This window comes from Cyprinus carpio, chromosome A16, assembly GCF_018340385.1.
Source record: "Cyprinus carpio isolate SPL01 chromosome A16, ASM1834038v1, whole genome shotgun sequence".
Lineage (NCBI taxonomy): Eukaryota > Metazoa > Chordata > Actinopteri > Cypriniformes > Cyprinidae > Cyprinus > Cyprinus carpio.
Genome location: NC_056587.1, coordinates 17,388,147 through 17,414,959, shown reverse-complemented (window position 1 = coordinate 17,414,959; position 26,813 = coordinate 17,388,147). Strand labels below are relative to the sequence as shown.

The window sequence follows — 26,813 nt, the reverse complement described above, 5'->3', positions numbered from 1 at the left end:
AAACTTCTACAGAGTGATAGTTGTTGTTTTGGTCCCCCATACGTCAGACCGCCCTCCCCACGCAAAGCTTCCCTCTTGATTTCCTTAACGACTCCCACGAGCTGGTGAACTTTTATATTTAGCACCGCTCGAGTTTCCAGATGCCCATTCAGTGCCAGCAGACGGACAGCAACACAACCCTGGAATCTCTCTGCTACTCCAACACAACTCAGAATCAGACGACTCACTGGCACGAGAGAGAGAGAGCACGTGCTGAAACCCCGTCAAAACCAAATTAAGAGGTGAGTCAAGGTTATTTAATATCTTTTTAATAAACGAAACGTTCTCGCAGAACCTGATTGACAGGAAAAGCTGTAGAAACTGGATATTACAGTCTGTTTACATAGCATTCTGTACATCAAATGAACTATTTCCTAATGTTATCTGCATGAAACATATATAAACGGTTAATATTTAACACACAGCTGGTGGTTTGCTATAAATCTTATAAAAGTATCAAGTAGGCTAAGCATTTCAAGAGATTGTTTTGTTTTTATAGCTACAATTTTTAACAAAATATAATCAGCGATGTTAAGACTATGAGATGGTCAACAGGTCGAGTCAATAATAGTCATAATAAAGTGTCTGTGTTTTTCTTTAGCCCTCTGAAAGCAAGGTGACCCTATTCTTGGTGAGAAACGGGCAAGAAAATATCCATTCCAAATGCATCTCTCATTGCTTGATAGAATAATGATTATTAAAAGCGTTCAAACAAGCATTCAAGGTAAGCAGCTTTATCCAATTCTTCACTCTTTTAGGATTTCTACTTTATTATTATTAATCATCAACTGACATTGTTGGACTCCCATATTATTAAGGTGTTCCTCCTCTACTTTGAGTTTAGGTTAAACGCGCTACACTTAATGTCCTGAAGAGGGCGCAGTAAGCAAATAAATCAGACTGTCAGACTGGGAAAATTGAGTGATGTAGATGATATATGAACTATACAGGGTAGTAATAGCTCATATTTATCTTAAGTATATAATGATTGAACCCTGTAATTATTTATTATTGGATTTTTGATGACTTGTCAATTGTTATGCTTTATTATTGCTCTTAATAAGGCGTTGGTAATATGAACATATACTACATTTAGATATTCCATATATGCAATTAATTTATTTCTGTAATTTTAAGAACTTTATCAATGTTTAAGATTAGTTATTTGTGTACAGGCCTGTTGGTACACAACGCCAAAACACCCGTTACTTTTTGTCTACGCACGCTGAAGAGTCTTCTGACGAATTCTCGCTCGACTGTACCATTAAGTGAACCGGGCGGGGGTGTACTTAAGTAATTTAGTATAATTTCAATTAAGTTATTTTTATTTTTTGCTTTGAGCCGCGTTTTAATATCAACGATATCCTTATATATTTTTCTCCTCATATGTGTTCAGACTTTAATTACTTAATTATCAAAGCGTCACTCTACTTGTCTTGGAGTTTCTACCCCTGTCAACTTTTTGCCCGTCGCATTGGAAACTAAGCTCTTACTATCGCTTCGCGTAGCATTTAAACTTAGGAAAAGTTCTTATACTTGAAATGTAATAGCTACTTAATTTAAGGAGGCATTTTTTAACAGAACAAGCTATGTCTAGTGCTAGTCTTGCGAATGGGATTTCGGAACGGTCGAAAAGCGAAATCACGGATAAGAAAAGTAAACAGAGGACCGTTTTCTCTGCCACCGGTATCATTAGCATGCTAGCCAACTAGCTTCTAGTATTCGCCTCAACTGTCTGAATAGTAAGGTTACATCTGACCGGTGCTAGAGCCTAACATGGTTTATTTACTGGAGTGTGATTTGACATTCACGCATTTTTCCGCGTATGTTTACTCTAAATAGTTAAACAGAAATAAATAATTAGAAAAAAGTGGCTAAATTTGAAAACTGGCGACGAAAGCTACTTTATTTGTTAGCTTGCGGCTAAATTGGGGTGCTGATGTGTTCCTGCGAGAAAGTGGATTTTAACATCACCCCTCGTACTGTGGCCCGTCTGGTGTATGAGGCCGAACAGGAAAAAAACAATGGGGGTAATTCGTCCAATGGGAGGTAGGACTTATTATTATTATTATTATTAGTTTATTTATTAGTTTATTTATTCATATTAAGTTGGACTTACATTTATGTCGTTCATAAAGTGTCTGGCATTGATGTCATTGATTCAGCTGAAATATGATTTTTATTTTATTACACTATTGGTTTTTATACGTTCTGTGTGTGTGAGTGTGTGTGTGTGTAAGTGAAAGTGTTAATAGCCCTAGTTTGATTTGTTCAAACAAAACCTTAGACATGATTTAACTTGTTTAAACAGGAAAGTAAATAAAGTGGCAGATCTTGTCCCTGCCTTTGAATTCACCTGACTGTCAGTCTTGTTCTGAAGTCTAGTGATGAAACAGTTCAGTAGGAGGTTTTTCTCATGAATTTGTGTTAATTTGCCAAAAATCAGGAAGTTCTACACAATTTCCCAACAGTTTAAAAGGTCAGGATAACTGCTGATTTGGCTGTTTGTCTATCCCTTGGTGAGATTACTACTGTTTTGGTTCATGTTTTTTTTAATTTGTATATTTGAAAGTGGTTATTTCGTTTGCAATTTTCTTTTGCTTTATTCTTATGGCAGTTTCTTTGAGTTCAGGAAGGCGTCTTTACTCTGAAAGAAAGTAAACAATAAAGAGGACACTCTGTCTAGCTTGAGTATTGTGGAGGTTGATTTGTCTCAGCGTGGCTCAGCAGTTTGTGGTAACGCTGAAAGGAAAAATGACCCAGTGGTCTATTGAAAACTGCTTAGTTGTGGAACTATTGTCAGTTTCAACCGCTTATGATAAAATCCAGTAATGGGTTAAAAATTCCCTGGGTATTTTATTGTATTCTATTGGATTGAACTGTTGATGTTTTACACTCAAGTTAAATTGAAGGCAGTAGCTTGAGGTTCAGTGGCTTTGCTTGATTCGAGTCCCGGATTGTAATCACACTAACTTTTGGTTCACCTCTTTTTTTTGGATTGAGCCAACATTATCAGTTCAATTAAGTACTTTTAGCTTGTTTTCTCGTCACATTATCTTGAGGTGTTTCTCAAAGCTTTCAGGTGACAAATGATAAACAATCACAGAGTGATGGTTACATTATACTGTAATCATCCAACGGTTACTCCACCCATACATGAATGACAGCTTGCTTGTACTAAACACCACTTAGCTGAGTATGTAGGTTGTTGTTATGATTTTATGTTTTTGTTGCTCTGGATCTGCCCTGTCAATCCTGATCTCATTTAGAGGAGTAATGCCATACGAATATGGGAGGGTTCCAACGAGACTTTTCATTTAGTAGCTAACTTTGTCAGCTACTACATTATGTTTCTTACAAATGTTTTTGATAATTATGTGGAAATGTATTTGGGATGCAACACTATGACCTTTGAAAGTTTGGGGTCAGTAAGATTTTTTTTAATAAAATTTTTTATTAGGGTTAGTTCACCCAAAAATTCATTCATTGTAATTAATTACTCACTATTATGTCATTCTAATCCTGTAAGACTTACGTTCTTCTTTGGAACACAAATTAAGATATTTTTGATGAAATCCGAGAGCTTTCTTACCCTGCATAGAATGCAACTGAAATGTTTTATGGCCCAGAAAGGTAAGTATATCAATAAAATAGTCCACGTGACATCAGTGGTTCAATTGTAATGTTATGAAGCTATAAGAATACTTTTTGTGCGCAAAGAAAACAAAAATAATGACTTTATTCAACAATTTCTTCTTTCGTGTCAATCTTCGACGCGCATTCATAAGAATACCATGACAGAAGAGAAGAGATATAATAATAAAGTCATTATTTTTGTGTTCTTTGCACACAAAAAATATTCTCATAGTTTCATAACATTACAATTGAACCACTGATGTCACATGGGCTATTTTACCGATGTCCTACTACATTTCTAGGCCATTAAAATGGTTCAGTTCTGTTGCTGTCTATAAAGGGTCGGAAAGCATTCGGATTTCATCAAAAATATCTAAATTTGTGTTCCAAATATGAACAAAGGTCTTACGGGTTTGGAACGAAATGAGGGTGAGTAATTAATGACAGTTTATGATTTTTGGGTGAACTATCCCTTTAAAATAAAAAAAGTGACTCAAGTATGTTAAGAGTGATTCTCTAAGTGTTAAATGATGTAATACTGGATACGCATCCCCGACATACCATAACATTATACAGTTGATCTGTAAAGATATGTTTTGGTTACGGTATAAAGATGCTGAAATAAAATATTTTTTTTTTAGTCTGTGGCTTGAATAAGTTAAAAACAAATACAGTTTTTTCCCCTCCTCAGCAATATGATCTTATCATGCCTGATGTACAAATCGTGATGACGAGGCAGATTGTAAAACTGCATTTTTTGTGAACCGCTTGTTGAAGAAAAGGGGGCAGAGACTTTTTTGAAGGACGACTTCAGTTGCAACAGAGAAACAGGAAGAAGATGGATTTGACATTTGCAAGCAAATTCGACTGCTCAAATGCTCAATTTTTCTTTCCTCTAAAAATGACCTGCACAAGAGATGGCTGCACACTTTCATGTATATTATATTTCAGTGATGGCTCCACCCAATTTTTGAGTTCCTGCTGCAGGAGTTTATGCCGTATATATGCTGTACAGCTGTGAAGGAACTTGAACTGCTGACTTCTTTCTTCATGACAGTGAGTTGTAATGGATGCAGACCTGTCTAAATGTCATCAGATTGTATTTCCATAATGGAATATTTATTTTGGGCTCTAGAGGAATTTCTAGACCACTAGAGAGTAGGAAATATCTGGCATTTCTTAATGAATGATTGTGCGTGAAGAAACTTGTCCTCAATTAAACTGTCAGCCTTAGACAATCATGATGCAGAAAGTTGTAGGTAATATATGAAAGTCTGCAGAAGATGGCTGTGACACCACCTCCTGAAATCACCATAGCTGAGCCCATTTCCATTCCAATCCTGAATGTTCTCCCACCATCGTCTGATACGGAGTCGTGGTCCTGCTCCCCAAGCCCACGGCCACACCGGTACCACTCTCGCAGCCGAAACCGAGAGAAGAGAAGAGCCAAAGTGCCTCAAGAGGACATATCAAAGAATCGTTGGGATAAAGGGCAAGGAAAACGAGATGGAAGCCAAAGCCCATCACGTGCATCTCCATCGCCTCCGATGGTTTCTAATGTAGAAGAGGAAGAGCAGGGCAGCCCCTCCGTGTTTCTCCTACCCCCATCCCGCTCACGGTCACGGAGCAACTCCCTAAGCAGGCGCTCTCGCTGGTCTCTCCGTAGCCTTCTCAGCAAGGACTCAGATTGTGACAGCAGCAGGTCAGTGTGTTCCTCCTTCCACTTGTGCAGTCAGCAGCATTTCTTTACGCTGCATTTTTTTTTAAAAGTGCATCCGTGCTAAATGCTCAGAGGGATATTCCTGCATGTGCAGATGCAATGAGAAGAGCTGGAGAAACTCTCAGGTTAGGCATGAGATATTTTTGGTTTTAACACCCACGCTTATTAGCATTATTTTTTCCATAGATAAGAGTTTTTGTCTTTTTTTTTCTTCATTTTTGTGCATTTATAATTTTTTTTTAGTTCGTTTTTTTTTTTTTTTTTTTCAATTTAAATAAGTGTTTGTTTCTCTTCCCTTCAGACTCTAATTCAGAATTTGTTCAGAGTGCAATGCAAATTGAGCTCTATCAACAGTATTTGTGGCATAATGTCATTTACCACAGGAAATGGGTTTGACTCATTGCATGTATGAAGATGGCAAGAAACATGGTAACAGTAAGGCACACACAGTCCAAGTAAACAAGTAATTCTTGAAGTACGAAATATTATACAAGTATTTTAATTTAAAGTGTTACAATTAGTCTCTGTTTAAAAAGAACTGTTCTTGAATCCTTGAGCACATCACAATAAAATTTACTGGGTATAACAACTTTTGTCATGCCATGATAGATAGATAAATAAATAACACCTTTAGTATTACTTATTTAATATTACATGAAAATAAAACCACCAATAATGCCACAAATGCTATCAGTAGAGTTTACCTTGTATTGATCCAGAACATTCTTTTAATGCAAATGAAAATGCTAGTGTTCCTTAGTAAACTGGCATCATTTAATCTACACTAGAAATATGGCCTAACTCCTACTGTAACAGTTCCATAAAAGCATAGAAATGCTGTGCTTTATTGCTAGTTATAATTACAGTGAATTTGTCCAGAAATATTTCCAGGGACAAAGTTAAACAGAGTCCTGAAACACTGTAATTAGGTGTGGTTTATTGAGTCCTTTTCATTGAATAACAGGAAAGATGATAGAGCGACAGAAAAGAGACAACAGAGGACGAGTGCTCTTGGCAGTGGAGAGATGGAGGAGGGGATGTATCTGAGCCGTCTGGCTCTCATACACATGACATCACTATTATCCAGTGGGAGTGTTCCGCCTTTTCTGGTGATGTCACTGCTGCCCAATCAGAAGCCGCTGTTTTGATGCTGCAGTGAAGACTGTCAGCCAGTGAAAAGACTAGCTTTGAGAGCAAAAGGTGTTTTATGCACGCCACATGAACAGCTGTGCCCTTGTCCTTCTCATCTACCAACCGGTTTCATTAACCTAGTTCTTTCTGTTTTGTTGCTCAGCCATTTCGAAGACTAGCACCAAATTGGAGCCTATTGTGATGTTTTACAAGGTTCTGGATATTGTTTAGCAAGTGCTTATTTATTTATAAGCTTACTAGAACCTTAAACCTTACAGTTAGCCAGCAGCTCTGAACTCAATCCTTGTTAGTCTGAAACAAACAAAATATATTTTCATGGCTGTGAATTGTCACCTTTGAAATGATTCAGACATGCATGCATGAGTATTCCTGTGTGAATCATTTACATGTGATGAATCCATTTATTTGTAGACAGAACTGTTAATCTGAAGTTCAAGAGGTAAAGCCTGTTTATTGCTCATTTGCATTAATTGTTTTTGCTGACTGTAGAATGGGCCTTGTTTAGCAGCATCTGTAGGTTGTATATCTGTTCAAAATCAATGCAAATTCCTGACATGCAAATTTGCACAACATCTAAAATGACAAGAGACAAGTTTAGGGTTTGTACCAACATCAGCTCCAATGAATTGTGAATAACATTAACCAAATAGTTATTTATTTTTATCTATCACCTCCTAATAGCATGAATAGTTACATGATTAAAATTCAAGCCTGTTTAAACCTCTGTGCAACCCATTCACTTTGTTTTCTCCTTTCCTGCATGTAGTTCACCCTGTTTACATCAGTTGCTTCTTAAGTCTGAAGATTTCATTTGTCTAAGCCTCTTTTGGGTGCTTTGGCCTTTTTGACCATGATGTACTTGTGGTCCTGTGTGCCATATGTCCATATATAAACTTGAGATCCTTTTAGGAGACTTGATTAGTGCTGCTGCATTTCTCAGATCACACACTTTTTAAGCTCTGTTCCCTACAGATACATGTGATTACAGAAATAGATTGACTTGCTTTGAGCTTCAAAACCTCAATTCTAGTGGATTATTGCACATGAATAGCATTTTCTGTGTTTGATCAATGCCATTTAGAGCCTCAGAAGTGAAAGGAATAGTGACATTGATTGACCCGTTTCCTGAGGTCAACAGAACACTTGTACATAATTGGCTTGCATCTACTGTATTTTCCAGTTGCATCTTAATATAAATTGCACTGGGTAAAAACTGCTTTATTACATTCTTTTATTACTATATTCAGAAATAAAATACATTTTTATATTTTAGTTGCTTGTACTCCACAACAATTTCTTGAAATTTACTGAAACTACCAGTGTATGGAATAGCACTTGAAATAAGTCACAGCACATTTCAGATAACTAAAAAAAACTTTATATTTCAGAAAATACGCTATTATGTTTTCAGTCTGACCCCATTTATATTAGTGAAGATGCTTGGAGCAAAATTGATACCTTTGCATTTATTTATTTACTTTGATCCATTGCCATAATGGCCGCATATGATTTAGGATCCTAACTTGGATTTTTTTTTTGACATGCAAATTTGTATTTGTATATCTATATGTCTTGGCCTCCCTTCACCCTTCTTACTGAGATTATGGCAGCCTCTCCCAGGAAAACAGATTATGGAGACAGCCAGACCTTTGAGGATTATAATGCACTGTACAGTCTCTATACAAACTGGGAATGGGATTGATTCGCTTAATTTGAATGACTGTGTCCTTGCCAACTCCAGGTGTCCAGTCCAACAACAAAGGATTTCAATCCAGTTTTACTGTCTCAAGTGCTTTCACATAAACTCTAAGCATAATCCCCTATGGTTTGGCCCTTGTGTCTGGTGGTAAAGTGAGGGCCACTGCCTTAAACGGTGTTGATTCCCTCCTCCACACAGTACATCCTCTTTTCTCCTCCCCCTCCCTCTCCCTCTCCCTCTCACCCAGTGTGTAGGTTGCTTTAGGATAAGCCGGAGCGCTCATGGTGGCGATCGTTGCGTTTTACAGAGGGTCCGGTACCTCTTTTGGGATGGGGATGTTGAACAATCACGTTCTATTGGACTAAAACGGGCTGCGGATGAAGAGAGGACGCAGTGTCTCCAGTGCATTCGGCTAGTTAATCTGAATGTATCGTCTGTTGTGTCGGCGCAGTTCCATACTGAGAGGCTACTGTAAAATAAACGTGGGCATCGCGCATTGAATTGAGAAAACACCCAATGACATGTTCGAGTAAGTAGCAAATGGGTTAGTTATTTTATGCAATGCATGCGAATGTTGTTGTTTCTAAACAACCGTATGCTAATGTTGTTTGACCGTTCACTTTTATCAGTTTTTGTTGCATCACAGTGCAGTAGTAGGTTGTTAAGGTGTTAACGCGCATGCAAGTGCGAATTCTTCTCTATTTGATCTGTCCCGGTGTGCACAAATGCACGTTCAGCACTGAGGATTAGATTGGCGCGTGTTGTAGTTTTACTTTGTGCACGTTCTGCATGCAAATCCCATCTTCGTTATGCGTTTACTTTATTTAAATGACAAAATGCGTGTATTTTTTTTTGCATTGGTTTACGCAGTGTAGATGCCAGCCGCTGAATCTCGCAGCATTAGTATTTTTTAGATTCAGCATTAGACCGCCCATTCATTCTATTTGACGTTTGCTGTAGCGATGTCCGATTCGTTTGAGTCGAATCTTTTGAATGAATCGATTGAACCGGTCCATTAAATGAGGCTGAACGACTCGCTCACCTATTTAACTGAATCGTTCCAAGCAGTTCTAGAGTCAACAACTCATTGATTCATTGAACTGAGAACACATGTCCGATTAGTGATGTGCAGAGAATCGATGAGTGAGTTGATAGAGCTTTTAGAGCAAAGCGAGGATTTAAATAATGTACTAAAATTACTTATTAACATATTGTGCTTATGAATCAATGTGATTTAATTTTTTGACTGAATGACAATTTAAGGGTTCACCCAAAAATGAAAATTAGGCTGTGTTTTACTCACCCCAGAGGCATCCTAGGTGTATATGACTTACTTCTTTCAGACGAGTCCTGTCAGAGTTATATTAAAAATGGTCTTTGATCTTTCAAGCTGTTTAATGCCACTCAGCAGGTGTTGCATGCATCAGTCCAAAAGAAGTTAAATAAAAAGCACCCATCCATAATAATAAAAAAGTGTCTCACACGGCTCCGGGGGGTGACCAAAGGCCTCCTGTAGCGAATCGATGCATTTTTGTAAGAAAAATATCCATATTTAAATGTAATAATCACTTTAATGTAGTTTACGCCTACAGTTATACATGGAAGCAGCTCCGGGCCGATGACGTACGAGGTCAGTGTTGCGCATCACAGTGTTAAGGGGCGTAACATTTCAGTCACACGCTTGAGGCATAAGGCAAATCATAAGGCACTGGATAGCTGGCCAATCAGTGTACACCTCACTTTTTTAAACGCTGAGCTTTGTAAAAATCGACACGTTTCAGAAAGGCGGGGTATAGATGAAAAACAATAATGTACAGTATGTGGAAAATAATGTGTTTTTTGAACCTTAAACCACATAAACATTCGCTCTGGCTATGTTGAATCTTATTGAGATTGCATGCTGTTTTACTGCTCTTTCACTTTTGGTAGGATCTGTGTGACTCTGGTTTTGCTGACAAATAAAAGTGTCTATGCCAGCTCATTCCTTTTGGTTTGCTGTGTGCTTGCTTACATTTCACATTTGAAACAACTAGACCAACAAGTTAAGTAAGAAGTGTGTTCTCGTGATCCTGCCAGGTTACCTTGGAGACTCTGATATTTGCCCCCCCCCCCCCAATTCCCTCTGTTACCAAGACAACATGAGACTGGGATCCAAGCAGATATGAACAGACTGAGGCCAAAGTTGTTAAAGATAAAGTACAGTAATCAATAAGACCTTATAGATGATTTGATAAAGAGTAGTAGAAGAGACGTTGAATTAAAACTGTGATTGTCTATCAAGAGGTATCTTTTGTTATACTTTTCTGTGACACAATATTTAGATTAGTGCTTGATCAGTATGGGCTTTTCAATTTGTGATTTCTAAATTTTACATTTGATCCCTGCCATATTTGGAAATTTGGTTACCTTGCAAACAGCCACAGTACTTTTTTTTTAGTAAGGGTCTGTTGTACACCATTGTCTTCTGTGACTCTCTCATCTTGCAGGAGGTATGTTTAATCGATGTCCTGAAGTGTGACTGTCTGTTATGTATTTGTATGGTGTTTTGCAAAATGGTTTCAAAAACCAGTCTTGCACTGAACATTTAGTTCGAACTGACTGAACTCATCCACTCAAATGCATTACATACAGGAAAACTTGTGGTCAAAGTCAGTCAAGGCAGAATATTTATTAGATATTTCAAATGCAGTCCTGGCATTAGTTGATTTCCATTAATGTTGTAGTCTTTAATGGTTTGGATTCTCTGTTATGTAGTAGCAAGTAGTACTGGGTGATTTATTAAATATAAACAATTTTTTTGCTTGTTATTTGACCATCACATTTCCTAAAATTCACATCATTGGTTTGTGATCCATTCTTGCCTTGAGGCTCTCTCTTTAAGACCGCAGTTTTTGCACGGAAGCCAATTTTCATATATTTTATTAAAAGATCTGTAGGTAAGTATTGCTATTGCATATAATTGGAAATGATCGATTAATTTTGATTCTTCCTGGGATTTTATGGTCTAAACTTTAAATACACTTTTACTGTTTTTGTTTTTACATCTTAACGTTATGAATCATGGTGACATCGTGTGTGTGTGTGTATATATATATATGTGGGTGTGGGTGTGGGTGTGAGCTATCTATATATATCTATCTGTCTATCCATCTATCTATCTATGTATATGTATACATATATATATATATATATATATATATATATATATATATATATATATATCTATCTATGTATATGTATACATGTATTAATTTTTTACTTATTTGTTTTTGCTGTATCACCCAACCATAGTAAAAACAACTGGTATTAAGGATTGATTTCACATGCCTTAAAGCCACTACCAGCACTCCTTTGACTAAACAGGTCTCATATGTCTGGCATTTAAATGTCTCATCAGACTGATCAAATGTTGGTGAACAGATAAGTCTTTGTGTTTGTGTACAGAAGCCCCTATCTGTGTTGTCACCTTTATTTTACTGGAACAGGAACGGAATGCTACTATGGAAACGATTGTTATTCATATAAATATGCTCTTTATGCTTGGGCTTTGACCTGAAATTATAATATAGGACCCATACTGCACATTCTTTCGGTTTGTTCATAAGTGTGCTTGCTAAAATTCTTCATAATATCAATTCAATTCAATTCAAGTTTATTTGTATAGCGCTTTTTACGATACAAATCATTACAAAGCAACTTTACAGAAAATTAAGTTTCTACAATATTTAGTAGTAGCTTATCAGTGATGACTGTCAGTTTATGTGCATACGGCAGAAATGTTCAGAAAAATCAATAAAATACGTAAACAAACAGACGATTAACACTATTAACAGCAATTATGCAATCAAACTTATAGCAAAATGTGGTAGTTCTGTATGTTGTCTCTGGGTTAGCATCATCTGAGGTCCTCTGAGGGGTTGGCATCATCTCTTCTCAGGTGTTCTGGATCCAGACTGGAGCTTGTGTAAATCCTAGTTACCATGGTATGTATATCCCGGGGCAAAGCAGAGAAACAAATAGAGACATAGTTAGCGTAGCTGCTGTTCCAGCCAAGTAAAATTGGTTTGTTTATCCCGTGTTAAAGAATAGTAATGAATATTTGATCAGATATAACTGCAGTCCAAAATTATGAGATGCATTATTTGAATGCTTGGCCAAAGAGGTGTGTTTTTAATCTAGATTTAAACAGAGAAAGTGTGTCTGAACCCCGAACATTATCAGGAAGGCTATTCCAGAGTTTGGGAGCCAAATGCGAAAAAGCTCTACCTCCTTTAGTGGACTTTGCTATCCTAGGTACTATCAAAAGTCCAGCGTTTTGTGACCTTAGGGAGCGTGATGGATTGTAGCGTGGTAGAAGACTTGTTAGGTACGCAGGAGCTAAGCCATTAAGGGCCTTATAAGTAAGTAATAATATTTTGTAACTGATACGGAACTTAATAGGTAGCCAGTGCAGAGACTGTAGTATTGGGGTAATATGATCATATTTTCTTGACCTGGTAAGGACTCTAGACGCTGCATTTTGGACTACCTGTAGCTTGTTTATTGAGGATGCAGGACAACCAGCTAGCAGTGCATTACAATAGTCCAGTCTAGAGGTCATGAACTCATGAACTAGTTTTTCTGCATCAGAAACAGGTAACATGTTTCGTAGCTTGGCAATGTTTCTAAGATGGAAGAATGCTGTTTTTGTAACATGGGAAATATGATTTTCAAAAGACAAGTTACTGTCTAATATAACACCCAGATTTTTGTTAGTAGAGAAAGTAACAGTACATCTGTCTAATTGCAAATTGTAATCTACGAGATTCTGTGTACTGTTTTTTGGTCCAGTAAGTAATATCTCTGTCTTATCTGAATTTAATAGGAGAAAATTATTGGTCATCCAATCTTTTACATTTTTAACACACTCTGTTAGCTTAGAGATTGATTGCGTTTTGAAACATCTTAGAGGCTAGAGTCGCTCCTTAACTTACATACAGTATGTTGTAAGCCAGAATCAGTTAGTTGTAATCAATACATGCTGTTTGGTAAATAGTGGATAAACCTTGTCCTTTCTGTCATTTCCTTCTACATGACCCAGTTGCCCTTTAAGGGATGTTGAAGAGCAGTGCTGAAATGCCAGATGACTGTCTGTGTCTCCTTTCTGACCTTACTTCTCCTCCATCTGCAGTACAGCCAGTAACTCTCCACGCAGTACTCCCGGCAGCTCGCCCTCCCTGCGTCGCCGTGTGCTGGGAGGAAGAGCCAGTGAAGGGGAGACAGGCGGGGACAGAAGCGGAGGGGGTTCAGAGAGCCCCCTGCCTCCCACTCCCTCCTCATCCACCTCCTCATACCCGCTTGCGGCCCGACACTTCACCCGTAATGCCAAGGTAAGCCACATACTCGCCTGGTGAGATTGGTTAATGGTCGTCACTCTAAATGTCTGAATATTATCTAAATAGGATGTGCTTGCTCTTCCACCCACATACTGAGCACTATATTGCTGTTCTGTTCTGAATGAACAGGAAGAATGCAAGTGTTGCAAACATTTATTTAGAAATTGTTCTGAAAGATTTTCTTTTTTTTAAGCTTAAACAGAAGATTAAACAGGTCCTAGTTAACAGAGCCATTAGTCCAGTCTTCGGTGCCAGATCATCCTTCAGAAATCACAAATACGTTTTAATTTTCTTTTGACCAGTAGTGTACATCGCCGATTGATTAGGCATGAAGAATCTGCATTGGATATTCAGGTTTGCAGTCAGTGTCTTGAAACACAGACAGCATGCACTGGTTGAAAAATATGTGAATTTTTATTTTTTCTATAATTTTTATTTTTTGGAATAATATGCACTTATGAATTGTGCACAGTAAGACCGATAACAGTCATTACAAAAGTAAATAGGGTCTGTTTTGATTGTTCACTTTAAACTGAGCTTGTACATGTTTATGCAATTAATGTAATCTTCGAAAAATGGAAGTCAAAACCCTTCATCTTTTCCTCTTTGTTTCAGAAAATGCAGAGCTGGTATAATGTAAGTATCCTGGGGTCTTGGCAAGTTCACGCCTCTGTGTTTTTGCTTTAGCTGACAGTGCTGGTTTCCTCCACTCATATCTGATATATAGGTTCTGAGCCCTACGTACAAACAGAGGAATGAAGACTTCCGTAAACTCTTTAAAAAGCTGCCTGATACAGAGCGTCTCATAGTGGGTGAGTGTCACTACTTCATGAGTAAAGCCAAGGAATGTAATGAGTGATATTATTTTAAGCGCAGCACAGTGTGATGATCACATGGCCTCTGATTGTGTTCATTTTATGTTGCATTCTATCTAGACTACTCTTGTGCACTGCAGAGGGACATTCTACTCCAGGGCCGTCTCTACCTGTCTGAGAACTGGCTCTGCTTCTATAGTAATATCTTCCGATGGGAGACTACGGTAACCCTCACTTTACTGAAAACATTGAGCAAAGTAACAACTAATTGATAAAGATCAATATTAAAAATAATCAACAATTATTTGCATAATCTAGTAGCTGGTAAATGTCATGTCTGTCAAATGAAGTGCAATAAAAAAATGTGTGCATTTGTTTGAATCAAAAAAATATTTGTTGTTTAACATCAAATTAATTCAAACTTAACATCCTTCATGCAATTAGTAAAACTTTATATAAACGGTATGGTTTAATGGAAATAAAATGGAAAAACAAAAAGTAATCTCTTACATAAAAATTAATCAGTAAGTATTCACATTAATATATACTTTTATTAAAATTATATATGTATTTTAAGAAAGTTCCGCACACAGTATAGCATACATTTACCCTACTGTTCAAAATGTTGGGGGCTGTAAGATTTTTTTAAGTCTCTTATGCTCACCAAGGCAGTTATTTAGACCGAAATACAGTAACAGTAAACAGTAATATTGTGAAATATTATTACAGTTTAAAATAACTGTTTTCTTCTTGAACCTATTTTAAAATGTAATTTATTCCTGTGATGGCAAAGCTGAATTTTTAGCAGCCTTTACTCAAGAAATCATTCTAAAATGCTGATTTGACATGTTGAAACATTTTGCTTATCAACGCTGAAAACAATTGTGTTGCTTAATTTTTTTTTTTTTTTTTCAGGATTCTTTGATTAGAAATTTCAAAAGAACAGCACATTTTTAAAAATAGAAATCTTTTGTAACATAAATAATTTTACTGTCCATTGCTGAATAAAAGTATTAACTTCTTACTTACCCAAAACATTCACATGGTAGTGCATAGATATTAATTTCCATATTTGTGCCACATTTTGTCTGATCCATTAGCTCAGGTAGACATAATTTATAAATCCTTCATCCTCTCTAAATATCACCAGATAACCATACTGCTGAAAGATGTGACCAGTCTGACCAAGGAGAAGACAGCCAAGCTCATCCCTAACGCCATCCAGATAAGCACTGAACATGAGAAGGTACCATGCTGCAGACACTGGATATGCATGCTAAAATAATTAATGGATTTCCTTTGTTAGCTGCATTTTGAACCTCCTAAGACAATAATTGTTCTGCCTTGATTAAAATCCGATCTTGCATTCGTCAGCACTTCTTCACATCATTTGGGGCAAGGGATCGCAGCTACATGATGATCTTCAGACTTTGGCAGAATGCACTGATGGATAAGGTGAGAATCACATTAGTGACAGTAGACATTTTATCTGTGTAAAAGACACAACCATCTGAAGTCTCCTGTCAGAATCAGTGCTGTGTATTTGTCGGTGTGTAGACAATTTCATTTGGCAGGTGACCAACATTGCTTGGCGATTGTCCATTATAATTAGCACCTGGCAAGATGCAGGTGGTGACTACAGATGCATTGCAATGCAAGGCTACAACGTCTTCTGCAAGTTTGTCTGTTAGAACTGAACACTAATATAAAGTTACTGCTGCGTATATTGCTGCAACTAATATTCAATAACTGCTACGTTTGCTGGAATTTTTTCTTGTGGTTTGAGTTTTAGTTAAAAAATAAAGTTAAATGTAAAACTAGCTTAAAATCTTTCATCAGTAGGTTATGATTTTTAGATAAAACTCTATATTCCAAACTGTAGTAAGTTGCCTTTCTGGGGAGCATTTTTAAGTAAGCCAATTCCAGAACACATTGTAGTTAAACATCAAACAGAGTCAGTGGGAATGTTGGTTATAAATGTACTTTATTATTAAACTAGCTAAATACAATCTGCAATTAAAATGAATATAACAAATTTAAAAAATCCTGTCGTTTTTACAGAAAGAAACTGGCAGTTGTGGTTGCCAGATTAATTCTCTAAAAATACAGCAAAAAATTAAACCTCTTTACAAAGCAACCTGCATATTTTACAATTTAACATTGTAATTTACAAAAAAAATTATATTTACATTTTTACATTTTCTAATAATATTAAATAACTATAACTATAAAAGTTTGTTCAGTTATTTATTAGTTTTTCACCATTTGATGTTAACAAATGAACATTTTTTTTTTATTGTACTATTTCAACCAATTTTGCGTTATGGATGATTTGTTTTTGTTTTTTGTAGAATTTTTACAATGTTTTACATTTTAATTTTTAAAAAAAAAACTTTTAATTGCACTATTTCAACCAATTTTGCGTTATGGATGATTTTTTTTATTTTTTTTACTATAGAATTTTTACAATGTTTTACATTTTATATATTTATTTATTTATTTTAGTTTTTAATTGTACTATTTCAACCAATTTTGCGTTATGGATGATTTCTTTTTTTATTTTTTTATTTTTGGCCTTATTATGCTGGTAGCTAATAGCCTTAAACTGATTTATATCACGAAATGGTGCTTTAAAGTTTTAAATGCTGTGTCCCCACCTCTGCTGCCTCACAAAAATGGTGTTGAAGTAGTTTTAAGCCTGGAAGTGCCCTGCACGAGGTTTCTACTGGACATACTGAGATTATATTTCTCCTCCACAGACTCTGTCTCCTAAAGAGCTATGGCACATCGTTCACCAGTGTTACGGGACTGAGCTGGGGCTCACTAGTGAAGATGATGACTACGTCTCCCCTACTGCTGAACATATGAATGGCCTGCTGTGAGTCCACACTGAGAGGAATCTCTTGATGACATTTTATTATTCAATTTACCTTAGAACACAAGGACAGACAGAAGGCGTATATACAGTGTACCATGTTATTATCCATCTATCTATATTTTATTTTATTTAGTTCAAGAAGGCCGTATTATATACATTACTAGAATTTTTATTTTGTAATAAAATTTACCAAAAGGACACCGTCTACCTGTCTTTATTTATTCTGGGTTTTTTTATGTTAATTTATCTTAGAACACAAGGGAAAACAAATGTCATGAAAGCTGAATGTGTACATGTATCTATCTATATATTATTTTAGTTTTTAAAATAAAAAAGGCCATTGTATATACATTACTCTAATTTTAATTTGTCCCTCTAAAGTCCACTTAGAATACCAGTAGGAAAGCATTTTAGTTTTTTGCATGACAGTTTGATCCTTGCTACTGTTTTTGCTACTGTACCTTCAGGCTTATATAAGTTTCTCTGCTTACTGCATAATTTGCTGTCATTGCTGCCAAGTTGATCAATACTGAATGGTTGAAATGTAAACATTGTTGACATGTCAGTGTTTTCTCTGCTTTGGTCAGGGAGTTCTGAGTTTTGTATATTAGACTATGACAACACTGACACTTACATCTGTCTTTTTCTGTCCTGTAGGCCAGGCGAGGAGCCGGTCTCCGTCACTGACCTGCTGGATCTGGGATCAGTGCCGGTGGCTCCGGTGGACTCCTCTCCACCCTCATCTGCCTCAGTTCTTCCCTGCGCTTCAGGATCTTCACCTCCATCCTCTTCTTCCTTTTCCTGCCAGCCTGTGGAGGTGCCGTCAATTCGGACCAGCATCGAGCCTGAGCCCAGTCCACCCAGCTCCCAGAGCTCACTGCTCCCCACCACAAACACTGGAACTTCCCCATCCTCAACTGTAAGCGTCAGCCTTCTGTGAAATACCTGAGTGGTTACACTCAAAGAACATTACAATGGAATTAAGAAAACAGAATTAATGAAAATGATTTAGACGGTTTAACAATAACAGCACTGGTTTGAGAGTGTTTATTCTTTTTATAGACCTTGGAGGAAGGCGGGGACAGCCAATCGGAATCGGGCAATCAGTTGCTTCAGTCTCCTCCCACTGTCCCGCACAGCCTGGGAAACCTCTCCTCACTGGATATGACCAATGATGAGGACCTCCCAACTGACCCCAGCAATTCCTCTGACACTCAGGAAGAGAGTAAGTGATTGTAAATCCTTCTTGTTTCTCACAACAAACTGTGACCTTAATTTCTCAGATTAAAACAAAAGATTAAAAAAATTTGAAACCACTTTCTCTATAGAGAAGATAAATATGTTTCAAATAGCTATGTCCTTCTTAAGGAGTCAGACTGGGTTATTTTAACACATTTAATATCCACAGGTGAGGTGGAGTCCTTCTGTGCGGACCTCAGCGGCCGGCTGCATATCAACACAGTTGTTCACATGAGCGTGGACAAGCTCCATGACCTTCTGTTCTCAGACACTCACTTCATACAGGACCTCTTCTCACAACGTCACTTCACTGGTCAGTTCAGATTTAAAACTGATATTTTGTAGCTGATTTTGCTACTTCTGCATCATTGCATTTTTCATTTTCCTACTGTTGCATTCTGTTTCTCTTTAGCATACTTATTTAAATACTGCCACTAGTCGACTGGAGTTCCTGCTTGCATTTAATCAATGACTGTGTTGCTGGCTGTTCTATGCATGGCTGGTTTCTGCTGTGTTGTTATTGCTTTTTCCTGCAGCTTTCAGATCCCATGTGCCCTCTTTCTCCCCTCCCCTTTGCTCTTTTCATGCTGTTTGTCCTATAGGGCCCTTTAAGGCGGATAATGAGAACTTGAATATTTGGTTTCGCTGTGTTCTATATAGCATAAAATACCATAGTCTCATTCTTTTTATTCTTGGTAACTTAATCTGCTTTGTACAGTAAATGACGTCAAAATATTCATGGTAGATCAAGGAATGGTAGCCTGGATAGCACAGTGTGAGAAGTCTTTTTTTTCTCGTGCTGAGCTTTGTCTGTTGTTTGCAGGGATAATTGCCCCCTTCCCTGTGCCCCTGGAAGTGCTCTGACTGTAATCATCCACCCTTCTTTTTCCCTGTCCTATAACTGTTCTTTTCGTCTTTCTGGCCTCTCTCTCTTTTGTGTGATTGGTTCAGATCTTTCTGTGCACGAGTGGCAGCAGGACAGCAGCAGTGGGAACAGCAGTAGAGTTCTGAGTTACACTATCGCCATCAACAACCCGCTGGGCCCAAAAACTGCTCCTGTGGTAGAAACACAGGTAGGTCCATGCAGCTCTTTTGCTTTGATTGCCTTGATTCTTTTTAAAGTGATAGTTCACAGAAGTTTTGTTTGGATAGTTTTGTCATCATTTACTCACCCTTATGATGTTTCAAACCTGTATGCATTTCTTTTTTCAAAACAGAAAGAAAGAACACATTTTTTTTTATTTGCCTATCCAATTTTGCCTTGATGACAATTTTCATCAAAATTACAAATTGCAATTTTTATGAAAACATTTCAATTGAGGTTTAAAATGCATTTTTAAACAGTTCCAGGTTTGCTTTGCTTGTTTGTAGAGCTGTTCTGATTGGATTTGTTCAAAAATTGTGATTTTAAATCAATATGACTATAAAATAATAATTAAGTTAATATTAATAATTAATAAAACAAATAAGAAACGTTACTATTGTAATGCTTTAAAATTTTTATAAAATTGTATACATTTTTATAATTTTTTTTTAAAGTAACAGATTTTCTGTTCTTGATTGGTAGGGCTGCACAATTTGTCCAAAAATTGGATTTTATATCAATATGACTAAAATATGATGATGATGATGATGATTGATAAATAAGTAAAAAAAGGAATATTACTATTATAAAGCTATTTCAGTAAAATAAAAAAGTCATTATTATTTTATTTACATTTAGTCATTTAGCAGATGCCTTTATCCAACGAGACTTACAAATGAGGACAATGGAAGCAATCAAAATCAACAAGACAGCAATGATATGCAGGTGCTATAATAAGTCTGTTAGCTTAATGCTATACACATACCAAGGGTTTTTTATTTTGTACAATAAATACAAGAAAATAGATAGAATAGAAAAAGAATAGAGCAAGCTTTTTTTTAAAGAGTACAGTAAATGAATAGAGTGCAAGTCTTTTTTTTTTTCAAAGAATAGAATTAGAATAGTGTTAGAGATAGAGGGTCAAATAAAGATGGAAGAGGTGTGTTTTTAGCCGATTCTTGAAGATGGCTGAGGACTCAGCTGCTTGGATTGAGTTGGGCAGGTCATTCCACCAGGAGGAAACATTTAATTTAAAAGTCTGTGAAAGTGATTTTGTGCCTCTTTGAGATGGCACAATAAAGCGATGTTCACTTGAAGAATGCAAGCTTCTAGAGGACACATAACTCTGAAATAATGAATTTAGGTGAAACACAACAACACAACTGCAGAACGGCTGCTTTAATTTCTTCTTTTTCAAACATTAAACCACTAAGTTTTTTTAATATCGTGAAAAACAGCAGAGAGCTCTTAAATCTTCTATTTTTTTAATTAAATCACAGCTTTTGTAATTTGGTAATATTGTGATTTCATTTTTATCTTGATTAATCATTTAGCCCTAGTTGAGATTAATTAATGTTAGATGTACAAGTTTTATGTAGAACAGCAGTTCCACCACTAAAATGACAATTTAGCCACCTTTACAGCTCTAATAACACATATAAACATAAAGTGCTCAAAAAGATACAAGCTACATATTTCTGCTTTTTCATATTCACAAATGCTAAATACTTCCTTAATTTTAGTTTTTACAAATTGAGGCATTTTTTATTATTTTCTGTGATACTCAACAGAATAACAAAGCTTGTACTGAACCCAGTACTCCTTTAATGATGGTTTTGTGTATTTTGTCATGTTACGCAGACTCTCCACAAGAGCAGCACCCGGGGGGAGTGTTACGTGGTGGACTCAGAGGTCATAACGTCAGGCATCCCCTACCAGGACTACTTCTACACTGTACACAGATACTGCCTCACCTCTGTCAACAAGCACAAGAGCCGCCTCAGGTATAACTTCCTGACCATTGTTATGTGCGTATTGTTATGCTTCAAACGCAAACACCATGTGAGGGACCCATTGTGTGTTTGTCTGCAGGGTCTCGTCTGATATCTGCTACAGGAAGCAGCCGTGGAGTCTTGTGAAAGCTCTGATAGAGAAGAACACTTGGAGTGGCATTGAAGAGTATTACAGACACATGGGTAAATAGGTTCTCATCTCAATGCAAATATTTGTTGTGACACTGGTGCTAAAAATCACCCCCTGCGTTCCTCATCAGAGATGGAGGTGTGTAAGCTGGAGACGCTGTTACAGTCGGAGATTTCTGTAGTGAGCACCGGGGAAGTGCCTTCTGCGGACTCTGCCAAGACGCCACCCGGCCTGCGCAGACGCAAACGCAACTGTCCCAGACGAGCAGGAGAGCGGGACAGAGAAAGAGAGGGAGTGGGAGGAGGAGCCGGGGAACGGGGCGACCGAGGAATTGGAGGTGAAAGGAGAGAAGCTGGTGAGTCAGTAAGCAAGGGAGCGCCAGAACAGATTTTTGTCAATTCTGATTTGCGGGTCCATGTGTAATGTGTTGACATCTAGTGGTGGATTGTGGAATTGCTTTAACTGGACTAATAAGGGGTGTGATTTTTCCTTATTTATACAGATTTCCTTAATTTCTGACCTCAGAAGTATGAACCACGTAAAATAAATTAAATCCGAGGGGGAAAAAGACCATCAATGTAAAATAAATTATATTATTATTTTTATTAACCCTTTAATGCGTACGATCACACCGGTGTGATTAGAACTTTCAGTGTGTCACATCATCAACTGCTGAATTTAAATCCGCTTTTGCGCTTTGACTTTTTTTTTTGCGCAGAACCAGATTGGACGCACAGTTGCGCAGTTCGGATTCAGCGCAAACTAACATGGTGGCGCCCATCACCCAGTATAGATCAAATAACATGGTCGATATAAAAGTGTTTAAATTACCAAATAGATTTACTTGCACATATTTCATAATCGCAATATCAGATATTTCATAATATAGTGAGCATGTTTGTGAATATTTTAAATAAAACATGAAAAACAAAATAAAAGCGATACATGTGTCATACAGATCTATTGTGGCTGCGTTGTGTCACATGACAAGCATGACGCGTCGCCATGGAAACAATAAGTCGGTAGATTCTAAAATAATGGTCGCTTACGCCGGGGGATCAGCTAGAATATTTTAAACTCACGTGTGAAAGGGTTAAATGCAGAATTTTATTTTACAGTACAATACTATTATTACAAAAGTAATATGTTTTTAATTTTGTTATAATTTTTAAATTGTATAAAATGTATATTTTAAATCAAATAATTAAATATATGATGATAATAATAATAATAATAGCATTATGCTTTTACTGGAATAAAGAGATATGTGAATTCGACCTGAAAAGTATGACCGATGTGATTTGTGTAAATTTGACCAAAAAATTAATAAAAAAATCCTAGTAATATAACAAACAGCTGTATAGTTTTAATGTCATAAATAGTAGCATCGTAATTTTACTACTGTTCTATAAAATAAAATATTATGATTATTATTGTTAAATACTTGAATTTTATGGTATATTACATTTATTGCAGTAATAGTATGTTTTTTATTGATCTATAATTAATAATCATATAATTTAATAAAGTAAAACTAATTTTCTGTATAATAATAATTTAGGCTTTCCTTTTGTAAATTATTTATTTAAATTGTACTATTTAATATTTAAATATTAAATAATATTTATTTAGCCATAAATATTACTATTGTAATTTTACTGTTGTTCTGTAAAACAAATAAATAATAATAATTAATAATTTATATAATATAGGTTTTCTTTCTCTTTTTTTGTCTGATCACATGCCTGCTAATGAGTCATTTTCCTGTTCTCCAGGTGCTCAGTATGTGAAATTAGGGGAGAGGTGGCGTGGAGCCAGCAACAGCAACAATAGCATCTCCACCATCCTGCTCATCGTGAGCTTCATGTGAGTGTTTTCTTCTTTGGCAGTCTGTAAATATTACTCCGTATGCATTTGTAATGTCAACATTAACACAATCCGCTGTATCATCAGATGAACAAAATTCAATCTGAGCTCACTGTCATAGTGGCTTCTTTTTCTGCACATTAAGCTCAGCTCTGATTTCTCAAGAGCAGAACGTACCGTAATGACTGTCTCATTGGACGACACGTTTTGATAATGTATGTTTTTAAGATCAGCATGAAGACTATGAATTCTGTCATATTTTACTCATGTCCTCATGTCATTTGAAGCCTGCATGGGTTTTTATCTTCTGTGTAACACAAAAAGACACGTTTAGGAGAATTTTGCTGCTACATTTTTTTTTTCAGTAAAATTCAGTATATTTTTTAGAAAGCTATCATAAGGCTTCAGAAAACATAGAAATAAATCATACAAGTCAGATAGACTGCTTTCTAGAGCTTAACATCTCCAGTTCCTATCCACTTTCACTGTATATAAAAGAACAGACATGCTACAACATATATTCTTTTGGGTTCCACTGAAGAAAAAAACTTCTTTTGCGTCTTAATATGTCTCCTTGCTGATCCTCTCTCTCTCTCTCTCATCTCGCTTTACTCGCTTCCTCCTGCATATAGGATCTGTGTCAGGTAGAGACTGGCTTTGTGCTTCAAGAAAATCGCACACACACTTTTTCATGACCGAATCACCGTTGCTATTACATCATTGAGCATAGACGACTATATTGAAATCTCTTCTGTCATCTTTCTTCAGTCTGGTGGTTCTGGTGGCTCTGAACATGATGCTGTTCTACAAGCTCTGGGCTCTCGAACGGGCCGCTCACACGCTGGAGACCTGGCACTCGTACTCTTTAACGGACAGGTATGGTAAAACTAATTGAGTATCTGTACACACACGCTGCTTTTCAGCATGCTGATTCGGTACTCTTTCTCTCCGCAGTCCTCTGCCGCAGACAGCAGGAGAGTGGGTGCAGATCCTGCAGCTCCAAAGGCAGTTCCACCAGGCCCAGATGAACAAATGGCAGCAGATCTTGCAATCTTCTGTCACACTTCTGGATCAGGTGTGTTCCTGAGCTGAACTTGAGATGTCTTCATCAGACAGTCGAAACGTTGCATTAGCTGAAAACAAATTAGAAGTAATAACAATCTGTCTGTCAATCAATCTGTGAATATTTAGTCTTTTTATTACTCTTTCATGAGATTAGAAGTGCACATTTCTTTCTATAGTTCTGTATTGAATCAGATGAATAGATTGTGAACAGAATAGATATGACCAGCACATCAACACTTTTGTAATGTTATTCAGTATTGGGTACTTTTTTAGAAGTTAAAGGCAACACAAAATTTATTTTGTGGTTTTCTTTTTTTGTGGGAAGGCTTTTCTTTATGATAAACTGTCTACAAATAAGACAAGGTACATTTCTTATGAAAGTAAAAAGGGTTATTGTGATTTCATCTAATTTTTAATGCAATTTGTCCTCTTTCTTGTAGATGAAACAGTCTCTGGAGAAGCTCCACAGAGGAATTATCACACCAGAGGTGCAGCAGGAGTCTGAATCAGAACCAGAACCTCTGACAGATCAGTGAGAGCGTATGGTAACCCCTTCATTCTACCGTTTACAGACACTGGTCCCCGTGACGAGGGGCCAAATCATGGACGGGAGATGGTGCTGAACTCAGTGACATTAACATTGGGATTGCTGTGGGTATATTTTATCTTACCCAAGTGTCCCAACAGCAGCTACAGGACTTTATACTAGCTGTATGAAACACATTCAGCTCTTTTATTAATCGGAATATCATGAACTCTGGGTCTGAAGCAATAACACACATGTACGGGAGCGTCGGTGACTTCAGCTGTGCTGCATCTTGAGCCGTTTGGTCCTACTGCGTGTCTGAAAAAGCTGAACATGAGCTTTTATAAAACTGAATTTCATCATGGACCTGTTAAAGATTTCAAAGAGGGAAGTGTCTGAAATCAGCCTCCGAGAGACCTCTCAGCTGATCATTTCACAAATGTTATTTTAATGTTTTCATGGAAGAGAAATTTCGATGTTCTCTTCTGTTGTGTTACTGTTTTGCTGATTTCAGAGCTGTGCTTATTTAACAGTATTTATTTAATAGACTTGAATTACAGTCTAACGTCATTGTGTGTTTCTGCTCAAACCAGGACCAGTGTGGAAATGGGTGGAACGTGTGGTATTAATATGAATTCCCATTTTAGCAATAATCATGTGGAAAAATTGTTAAGACGATTAGAAGTTAATTATAAAGAAAGAATGCAAAAAAAAAAAAGTAAAATGTGGAACTGTTACATTGGGTTGAGTTCCAGAGTGAAGATTGTTTTTACACACTGTTACAATTTTAACCATTTCTTCTTTCTCCCTAATATTTCACTTTTGTTTTAAATCCCTGTGTATTTATGACTTAGTGGTGAAATGAGCTCTTTTGTGTAGGTGAGGTGTCGAGTTTCACTGGAATCAAACTTGAACTGTTCAGGGTTACTATTAGCTTGAACAGCTGAACGTGCACACAGATGGAAGAACGTTTGGGACCAACCAGAACTCAAGGTCAGGAGGACTATTGTGAGTTCACACAACACTAGGCCAGTCTCATACAGAACACGTCTGTGTGTTTCACCTCAAAATCAAAAGAAAATAGAAAGAGATTAGATTTTTCTTTTTTATTTTAGTTTTGTTTGCATTGTGCCAGTTTCATGGCAGTTAAGCACCCCTCACAATTTTTATGTTTTATTAATTTTGTCTATGATTTTCGCTTATGTAATATTGAAAATTATCCTGTGCAGACCATTATTATTTTACATTAAAATTAGCATCATTTAGAAACTATAAAACAAATACTGTCAGGTGGTATAAATAAAGTATATTATTTTATTATCCTCAATAATGGGAATTGAAATAAAAATGTCACAATGCAGAAAAAAAGTATTGATTTTAATCTAACATATGATATGCATGTTCTTTGTGAGATTCACCAAGAGGCTACGAGTTGGATTTTATTTTTATTTTTTTTTTCATCAGTTTCATTTGGACAGTCTGTTACTGATGTCCCCTGTCAAGCCATTTCATTTCTGTCCCTGTATTTGTGGCCTCACTCTGTCGTGCCCTTCAGCCTCGGTGATCTCTCCCTCCTCTGAGTGTGTTATCGGGTCTGTCTGTCGTCTGTCTGTCTGTCTGCGGGCGCTGCTGTGCAAAGCCCTTACTGAGTGATGAAAGCGTGTGCTATTTATTCGGGTCAGGGAGGGAGAGAGTGAAGGTGGGATGTGTCGTATAGACACAATTGTAAAGGCGACTTGTGACAGTCACAAATGTTTAATAAAAAATGGCAAAAAAATTAAAAATGATGCATGTAT

The 26,813-nt window shown here is 36.7% G+C and overlaps 1 protein-coding gene across 5 annotated transcripts; it reads left to right on the top strand.

Moving 5' to 3' along the window:
• The first annotated feature begins 143 nt into the window (after nt 1-143).
• Nucleotides 144-26,801, top strand: LOC109055205 (protein Aster-A-like). Of its 5 annotated transcripts, XM_042773015.1 has the most exons (23): nt 145-281; nt 641-763; nt 4,367-5,377; nt 13,417-13,615; nt 14,237-14,257; nt 14,349-14,433; nt 14,557-14,660; nt 15,587-15,682; nt 15,811-15,891; nt 17,196-17,314; nt 17,972-18,233; nt 18,377-18,539; nt 18,723-18,866; nt 19,505-19,626; nt 21,279-21,421; nt 21,510-21,613; nt 21,691-21,915; nt 23,336-23,426; nt 24,059-24,070; nt 24,195-24,302; nt 24,381-24,501; nt 24,932-24,979; nt 25,064-26,801. In XM_042773015.1, exons 3-23 carry the CDS (start codon nt 4,959-4,961, stop codon nt 25,112-25,114), a joined length of 2,718 nt encoding a protein of 905 aa, XP_042628949.1. In that variant the 5' UTR covers nt 145-281; nt 641-763; nt 4,367-4,958; the 3' UTR covers nt 25,115-26,801. The 5 variants fall into 5 exon arrangements, with proteins under 5 accessions (XP_042628951.1, XP_042628949.1, XP_042628952.1 ...); XM_042773017.1 differs by lacking the exon at nt 24,059-24,070 and having other exon boundaries at nt 144-281; XM_042773018.1 differs by lacking the exons at nt 145-281; nt 641-763; nt 4,367-5,377 and adding an exon at nt 1,505-2,088.
• The last annotated feature ends 12 nt before the right edge of the window (nt 26,802-26,813 follow it).